This window comes from Saccopteryx leptura, chromosome 3 (assembly GCF_036850995.1).
Source record: "Saccopteryx leptura isolate mSacLep1 chromosome 3, mSacLep1_pri_phased_curated, whole genome shotgun sequence".
Taxonomy (NCBI): domain Eukaryota; kingdom Metazoa; phylum Chordata; class Mammalia; order Chiroptera; family Emballonuridae; genus Saccopteryx; species Saccopteryx leptura.
The window spans coordinates 279053466-279062366 of NC_089505.1; the positions used below are offsets into that span (position 1 = coordinate 279053466).

The following is an 8901-nucleotide window of genomic DNA, read 5'->3' on the forward strand; positions in this document are numbered from 1 at the left end:
TAGCCCGGCTTTCACGAGTCGCATCGCAAGTAGTTTTCTAACCGATAGCCGCGAGTCGTAACTTTCTGGCTACCTAAGTCCACACGTTGCGACAGGCCTGCCTGGAGAAAGGAGAGGCTTTCACACAAAATGTGCTTGTGCCAGTGTCCCCTTTACTCACTCTTCCGCCCCTCAAGGACCGTACCTAAGGGAGAGGGGTCATTAGAGCTTGCGCGCTGTAACCCTACCGCCCCCAGGGCCGCGACCCTTCCCAGTCCGCCGGCAGGATGCGCGCTGCGCCGCCCGGCGGGGCAGGGAGGGTGCTGGCCGCACCCGGCGCCGCGCTCGGCTCCGGACTGGCCCGACTTTCGGCGCCCTGCACCTGCGGCCCACTCCGTGCGCCTGGCGCTTCAGGATGAAAGAACGTTTCGCGTCCAGTGTCCCTGGACTTCGGCACAACGGCGACAAGTCTGCGCGCGCGGAAGCGGACGGGGACCCGCGACCCGCGGAGCCGCCTCCTCCGTGAACCTGGTGCCACTGCGGTCCCGCCGCCAGGCCAGGCGGAGGAGTTACCTGAAAGGTCGAAGTGCCAACAAGGGTAAGTCCGGGTCTGGAACCCAGTAGGAGCGCTTCCCGGTGACGGTCACCTGTCACGCCCAATAGCTGGCACGTCGCCTGCCCGCCGCGCCTTTCCCGGCGCGGGGGATGGGCGGTTGCTCGGCGCACCAGCCCCTGGCCGAGCGCTGGGCTCCTGCCCGAGACCCGGTGGCTTTCGCACCTGCCGGGCCCGCTGTGCTCCCCCGAGTCCCCTTTGCCTCCTGCACGTCTCCCCAGCCATCGCCCTCCGTCCCGCTCTGGGAGCCCTACCGCACCCCTACTTCACCATGGCGAAGTGAGTGGCGGGAAAGGGGCGTCTGTCTTCAGCATCCCTTGGAAGGACTAGTGTTGTGGAGGTTGGCCTAATGAGGACGGTCCAGGAAGGCTTGCTGATCTGTGCGGAAAATGTTGCTTTAAGCACCTTTGACGTGTTGTTAGTCCTCTGAGCTGCTGATTAATGTCCTGATGCCAATCAGCGGGAAGGGAACGTGAGGACTCTGGACCAGCATATTATTTAGCTTTATTTACTTGGTGCGGGGTGGGGGTGGGGGGTGTCTCTAGGCCAAAGTGTGTTTTGTTTCTTAATCCCAGATGATTCTGAGCAAATCACTGACATAGCTAGAAAATTATGAGGTGTGATTTTCCAAACTCACTGCACAACTTGCCCCGTGTGAACTGTGATTCCCTATGATGCTGTGATTTTATTTTCCTCTTTGGGTTTTGGTGGATACTAGATGATCGACCGCCACTTTCCCTCTTTATCTTTTCTCAGAACACCTGCTGGTCCTAAAACTGTCCAAAGTACCTGAGGGAGATTTGTGTTCACAGGCCTTTGAAAAGCTAGCCGGCGCTGATCCTTTCAACGCACGCTTTTTAAGAGCTGAGGGAGAATGAGCAATTTGCAGAACTTACTGTTAGATTCCCTCCTGGCAACCAAGCACGTGGACAGCGCCGCCCTCATCAAACTCCATGAACGGAGCTTGTGCGTAGCTTCACCTGGGTTTAGTGTAAGAAAAAGAAGTTTGGGCACAGGGTTTTACATTAAAAAAAAAAAAAAGGGTTTGGGCATAAGAGTTTTAAACAGACTTTTTCTGTAAAGAGCCATAGTAAACATTTTCAGTTTCCATGCCAGATGATTTGTGACACAACTACACAACTCCTCTGCAGTTGTGATGTGGAAAGCAGCCCTAGACCGTCATGAAAGAATGGGTATGACTATATTCCAATAAAACTTTACTTATGGAATCTGAAATTTTAATTTCATGTAATTTTTACACATCACAAAATATTGTTATTTTGATCCCCCCCCCTCCCTTATCACTTAAAAAATATAAAAACCATTACTAGCCTGACCAGGCAGTGGTGCAGTGGATAGAGCGGACTGGGATTTGGAGAACCCAGGTTCGAGACCCCAAGGTCGCCAGCTTGAGCGCAGGCTCATCTGGTTTGAGCAAAGCTCACCAGCTTGGACCCAAGGTCGCTGGCTTGAGCAAGGGGTTACTCAGTCTGCTGTAGCCCCACAGTCAAGGCACATATGAGAAAGCAATCAATGAACAACTAAGGTGTTGCAACGAAAAACTGATTGATGCTTCTCATCTCTCTCCATTCCTCTCTGTCTGTCCCTATTTATCCCTCTCTCTGACTCTCTTTCTGTCTCTGTAAAAAAACAAAAACAAACAAACCACCACCACCACAACAACAAACCATTCCTAGCTTACAGGCTTACAAAAACAAGTCATGGGCCAAATTTGGCCAACCTGCCATAGTCTGCTGACTCCCAGCCTATTTAACCTCTAATTGCAGGTAATGCCCAGCGATGTCCAAACACTTGTGAATGGATTCGCCAAGAACCCTTTGCAAGCCAGGAGAGAAGGACTGTATTTCAAGGAAAAGATCTACAAGTGTGTTCGGGCAGACGATTATTCTCTTTATGCTAAGAATGTGAGTGTTGATGATTTGAAGACAGCTGGGTAAAAACCTTAAGAAAAGAATTTGACTTCAAATTTCTGTGTCTCTTCTGATCCTATCTGTAAACATTACAATGGCGATGTTTGAGACAGCAGTCTAGTGCTAGGAGAGCATGCGCAAAAGCAAGTACTAACAGAGAGCCTGGATTTGAGAGATATTTGTTCTAGATCTATCAGCTCAGCCTGGCCTGAACTGTCTCTGCTACAGTCTATCCTTCATATTGTACATCTGCCTTTTAAAAAAAGTGATGTTACCTAGTGCTTAAAACCTCTCTTGACTTTCTGTTGCCTATAGGAATTAAGGAGATGAAATCACATTTACTGGAATCCCTATGTTATAGATTAGGCACACTTGATCCACATTATAAACTAAGTGGCCTAATTTTACAGATGAGGAAACTGAGGCGAAGCAAGGTTAAATAACTCTTTCTTAATCATGCAGCAGAAAATGGAGGGCTGCGATTTCAGCCCAGAGCTGTCCAATCCCAAAATGTATTCTCGTTGTATTCTCAATGTATTCTCATTGGCATAGGGGTATATTACAATCCTTTGGGGAACTTTTTCAAAATACCCATGCTGTTATTACAACAGTCTGAAACTTTTTTGGTGAAGACAACTAAATCTTTAAAACAGCGGAGAGTCCAAAAATAAATATATGAATGTACAAAAATCAGGAAATAGTTAAAAATAGGGTTGGAGTATAACTGCTAGTCCTGTGATTAGAACCAAGAGAAGAGCATTCGATTTTATTCTTATCCAGGAAAACACTGGTGTGGTTATAGTGAAGACCAATCTGTATCTTCTGGTGGCAACTTACACAGAGGGCATGTATCCTAGTGTCTGTGTGGAAGCCACAGAGAAGCTGGGTAAGTTTTGTCTCCTGGTGCCTGCCTTTGTTCCCTATGGTAGTCAAGTCTTCTGACTGCAAGCGACAGAGATCAGATCAGCTAGGACAGAAAGTAGGATTTGATTGGAAGGATACAGAGGATACTTATAGAACTACTGGAAGGATGGAGTCCAGCTAAGCCACAGGGAAAATGGTCTCTCCTCCTAAGACGATCAGGTTTGTTCTGTCTTATTGTGAACTGCATCCTTTCTTGAATGGTATCATGGCCAAGCCTTGCATTCTACCTCTTAATTTCTTTTAAGACCCGATTAGACCAGTTTAGGATCATATGGTTTGCCCTTATATCATTCAGCTGGGTAGGAGAGGAAGAGGGAGGCAACAATTAAAAAAAAAAAACAACTAACTTGCCTGACCAGGTGGTGGCGCAGTGGATAGAGCGTTGGACTGGGATGCGGAAGGTCCCAGGTTCAAGACCCCGAGGTTGCCAGCTTGAGCGCGGGCTCATCTGGCTTGAGCAAAGAGCTCACCAGCTTAGACCCAAGGTCGCTGGCTCCAGCAGGGGGTTACTCGGTCTGCTGAAGGCCCGCGGTCAAGGCACATGTGAGAAAGCAATCAATGAACAACTAAGAAGTTGCAATGCGCAACGAGAAACTGATGATTGATGCTTCTCATCTCTCTCCATTCCTGTCTGTCTGTCCCTGTCTATCTCTGCCTCTGTTAAAAAAAAAAAAAAAAAAAAAAAAAAAAAAAAAAAAAACTAACCAAGAGATGTAGCTGGTGGGGCCACCTTATATAAAGAAACCTTTCACAGGAAAGAAGTATTTGTGAGTCAGGCAGGCAGCTTGTTGGTATTTATTGCAACCTCCTCCCCTGTCTATACATTTTTGAATAAAGATCTAATAGAGAGCTGGGAAATTATGGGAGTTGAGCTTAATGAATGCTATAAATTGTGTCTGTGTTTAGATTTTTAATTTAAATTTAAATTTCTAAAAATTTCTTGGAGTTGCTTGGAGTGTTTTGAAATAGTAGAAGCCTTTACTGCTACTAGTAAGGAAAGCACCAATCCCTCCATTCTTTCAACAAATGGTGGTGATCTACGATGTGTACGCACTGTCCAAATAAACTAGGAAATCACAGCTGATCAAGAGATATTCTCTGCCTTCTATGCTTCTATACATGCTGTCTTGTCTTCCTGAAATGTCTTCCTTTTCTGTTGCTGCCCCTTCACATCCAGTTGGCAAATTCCTAAAATCTACTGAAAAGCCAAGTCAGATCTTAGGCATCTCTGCACTGTGCCATGTATTTTACGCATACTTTTATTATTACTGCCATCACAGTTCCTTGTAGACTGTGAGCACTTAGAAGGCAAGAATTGTGTTGTAATCATTCTCCTTTCTCCAGTAGCTAAGATGGTGTCAAATGTCGAGTAGGCAATTAATACATGTTTGATGAACAAATACATGAATGGCCCCTGCCCAACAGAATCAGGGAAGGCTCCAGGGAGCTGAATCCTAAAGGATTAATTGAGAAATTAGGTACCAGCACAAAAACTATATATTCTTTTTTTTTAGGTTCTCACATCTTTAACACTCCCATTGTCTTTATTGTATACACGTCACAAAAAAATCGGGCTGTCAAATCACAGATAATATATAGAATAAACCTGATATACATCTGAGGCTTTAGAAAGAATGATGTTGCATCACTAACAAAGCATTTCACTGAAGCAAACATGCTTCAAGGATATTATACTAAACTACTGGAAGAATCAAAATTTAATGGTCTAACAATGAAAACATTAACCTTAATTCTAAAGAAGGTATATTTTGCAGGTTGAAGTTCTAGAAACTATATAGTTTTGCTTAGAGCCACAAAAGCTCTAAAGAATGTGTATTAGTTAGAAGGAGACAGCTGACATCATACTACTAAAATGCACTGCTCTGGGAAGGGACGGGCTAGCTTGGAAATGATTGGTGCTCATGAGGGATGGACAAAGCTGGTACCACTCACTCCCAGCTACATGTCTCATTACTTCTATTTCTTTCATTTTTTATTTATATATTTTATTCTATCCAAAAATTATACATGATTTTTTTAGGAAACTTTGAAAGTAAAGAATTATGACAAAGCTTTTATTGTGAAAGATTCTAGGAACATAACTGATGTTTCTATCTCTCTGTCTCCACTGCTAGACAATGAAGTTTTCGAGGGCAGGGGCTGGGTTCTAACTATCCAGCCGCCCTTGTATCTCCAGTGCCTAGCAGAGTGCCTAGCACCTGGTAGTCCCTCTCCAAGGTTTATGGAATAAACAAATAAATGAATGAATCATCATATTATGGTGATAATTTGCTGTTCATGACTGATAACCCTGTTCTGTTTCTTTCAGGAGACTATCTAAGAAAAAAAGGAGATTAAGTCATCAGAAGACTATGAAAGACAGCTTTTATTATTTTAGAAGAAAACTATAGATTCTAATGGTAAAGTAATCTTTTGCTGTTGAAAAACGCTAAGCGGAAGATACTGAAAAGGAAGAATGTATAAATAAAGCAATTTTTTATTTCAAAAAGTTTTTATTTTTTAATTGTAATCATTTGATCAACTTGTTTTTTTTGTGCGTGTGTGTGTTTGATCATTGGTATGAGTGTGCGAACACTGATAATTTCACAGGGAATATCTGATGGAAGAAATCATACCATTGTCACTACTTTTATATGTTTTTTACACTTATTTATTCTTAATTGTGATAAAATAGACATCAGCACTTTAAGTGTTCAGTTCAATGGCATTAAGTACATTCACGTTGTTATGCAAACATCACCAACTATTCATCTCTAGAACTCTTTTCATCTTGAAAACTGGAACTGTCCCCTTCAAACACTAATTCCCACCCCTCTCTCCCTCCAGCCACTGGGAACCACCCTTCCACTTTCTGCCTCTGTGAATTTGACTCCTCTAGGTACCTCATATAAATGAAATTACATGTATATAGTATTTGACATTTTGTATCTGGTTATTCACTTAGCATAATGTATTCATGGTTTATTCATGTTGTACTATGTGTCAAAAGTTTCTTTTTAAGTCTGTATAATATTCCATTGTACATATATACCACATTTGGTTATCAATGGACAGATACTTGGATTGTTTCTATCTTTTGGCTAGTGTGAATAAGGCTGCTATAAACATGGGTATGCAATTAATTATCTGTTCCAGTCCCTGCTTTTAATTATTTTGGGTGTGCCCAGAAGTAGAATAGCTATATTATATGATATGTCTTTCTTTCTGCAATATCCCATTTAAATGTGTGACCATTCATTTGGTCAACAAACCTCAATTGAATTGTGCCCTATGTGATAAACACTGGAGATAAGGAGAAGACTAGGATACTCTAGGAATCTAGTCTGGTGCAGAGGAAAGGCAGATAATGGAGTGTTACGAGTATTATTAGGGTAGAACAGAGGAGAAAAAGACCCTTTTTGAGGAGCCTTTTTGTATCAGTTACCTATTGCTGCATAACAAAACATCCTCGCATGTTAGCAGCTTAGAGACTTTGCTGGGGACAGATGGTGTTTTATTGAGTTGTGCACTTGAAACCTGCACAGTCTTGTGAGCCAGTGTCATCCTAATAAATTCAATTAATTTTTTAAAAGCTTTTCATTTGCAACCAATTTTGTAGGTCAATAATTTGATCTGAGATTAGTCAGGAAGTTTGGCTGAATGTACCTCAGGTCATTCATGTGCCTATAGTCACCTGGCAGGTCATCAGTTTATTTTGGTTTATTTTTTGTTGATTTTCTCATTTCTTAAATATCTAGTTCCATTATTTTCTCATGTTTCTTCTTTAAGAATGAACATGTTTGTAATTCTTCCTCTTTTCTTTTTCATTTCTTTTTGAATTTATACTTTGATCCAAGGCTTATCACAGAATGTGTTTCTTCCCGAGAGTTAAGGAATTTTTTGGAAGGTCAAATGATCTTCTTTTATTATTTGTAAGTTTATTGACATATAACTAGAAAGATATTGCCTGTAAAATCCTTGCTTTTTAAAATTTGTCAAGGTTTTTGTTTGATGAGTACTTGATTAATTTTGTAAACATTTCATGGACCTAAAACTATATGCTCTATTTGAAAATTTTATTTAATCAAGTTTACCAATTGCATTACTCAGTTCTTCTCTGTCCTCATTATTATTATTAAATTATATCACTCAAGTTCTGGGAGAGACGTACTGAAGTCTTCCACTATGACTACATTCTTATTCTTTTACCCTTGAGTTTCTAATGTAGCTTGCTTTGTCATTTTATGGATTTAGGCTCATAATTATATTTTTTTCATAGACTTTATCTTTTAAAAGTCATTTGGCAATCTCTGGGTTTTAACAGAATTTAGCCATTTAAAGTTATTGTCATAACTAATATGTTTCATTTATCTATCTATCTATTTATTTATTTTGTATTTTTCTGAAGTGAGAAGTCTGGAGACAGAGAGACGGATAGACTCCCGCATGCACCCAACTAGGATCCACCTGGCATGCCCACCAAGGAGCGATGCTCTGCCCATTTGGGAAGTTGCTCTGTTCCAATGAAACCATTCTAGACCTGAGGCAGAGGCCATGGAGCCATTTTCAGTGCCCAGGCCAACTTTGCTCCAATAGAGCCTCGGCTGCAGGAGGGAAAGAGAGAGACAGAGAGGAAAAAGAGGGGGAAGGGTGGAGAAGCAGATGGGCGCTTCTCTTGTGTGCCCTGGCCAGAAATCAAACCTGGGACTTCCACACATGGGGCTGACACTCTACTGCTGAGCCAACCAGACAGAGCCTAATATGTTTTATTTCATTCTTCCATTTTATTATTAAACATTTTTGTTTCTTCTTTTTCCATTTATTTCCTTTGTTGGCTTTATAGGTGGTAATTATTTTCGCATTTTCCCCTTGTTAACTTGGAAGTTCTCATTCAAAATCAGATACATGTCTACTAAATATAACCTATTTTCCCATAAGAAGGTCTCCCTGCCCTTGGATGTTCTCCCCACCGATAACATCAGAATTTAAGCACCTTCAGCTCCTCATTTTCAGAGAAAATTTAGTATATTTAGTGCTTGATTATTATTTAGAATTTCCTTCAAAGTAATTTCTTACATTTTTAAATTTCTTATTTAGCACTTACCTTACACATTCCCTATCTATCTTTACCCATTCATATTTTTAATCTAATCTTTTAAAGTTTTATATTTTGCAAAATTTGTTGTTTACAACTGTTTCCTCTCCATCTGCCTTTGTTCTAGGATATTTCTTTTTTTGGTTAAAGCTTTTCCTGAAGTGCTGACAGATGAGTACCTGGGAGATGTATCTCAGAATATCCTCAAATATATATATTTTTGTGCTGATGATGCAGAAACTTATCTTAGTTGTGTATAAGATAATTGCCTTGCAGTCCTTTCGTTGATAGCTAGTCTACTTTCTTCTAACTTCCAGATTGTGGATAGAAACAATGCCATTTTGAGTTTGTAACCTTTT

The 8901-nt window shown here is 41.3% G+C and overlaps 1 protein-coding gene across 1 annotated transcript; it reads left to right on the forward strand.

The window, feature by feature from the left end:
• The first annotated feature begins 464 nt into the window (after positions 1 to 464).
• PFN4 (profilin family member 4) lies at positions 465 to 5932 on the forward strand. The gene is made up of 5 exons (XM_066372399.1): positions 465 to 581; positions 1349 to 1583; positions 2380 to 2517; positions 3304 to 3409; positions 5777 to 5932. The coding sequence occupies exons 2-5, from the start codon at positions 1467 to 1469 to the stop codon at positions 5803 to 5805; spliced, it is 390 nt and encodes a 129-aa protein (XP_066228496.1). The 5' UTR covers positions 465 to 581; positions 1349 to 1466; the 3' UTR covers positions 5806 to 5932.
• Positions 5933 to 8901: the final 2969 nt, after the last annotated feature.

Coding starts and splice junctions, on each gene's coding strand:
- PFN4 (XM_066372399.1), top strand. CDS start 1,467: ATGAGCAATTTGCAGAACTTACTGTTAGATTCCCTCCTGGCAACCAAG. Junction 1,584..2,379: donor TAGCTTCACCTGGGTTTAGT/GTAAGAAAAAGA, acceptor CTCTAATTGCAG/GTAATGCCCAGCGATGTCCA. Junction 3,410..5,776: donor GGAAGCCACAGAGAAGCTGG/GTAAGTTTTGTC, acceptor TGTTTCTTTCAG/GAGACTATCTAAGAAAAAAA.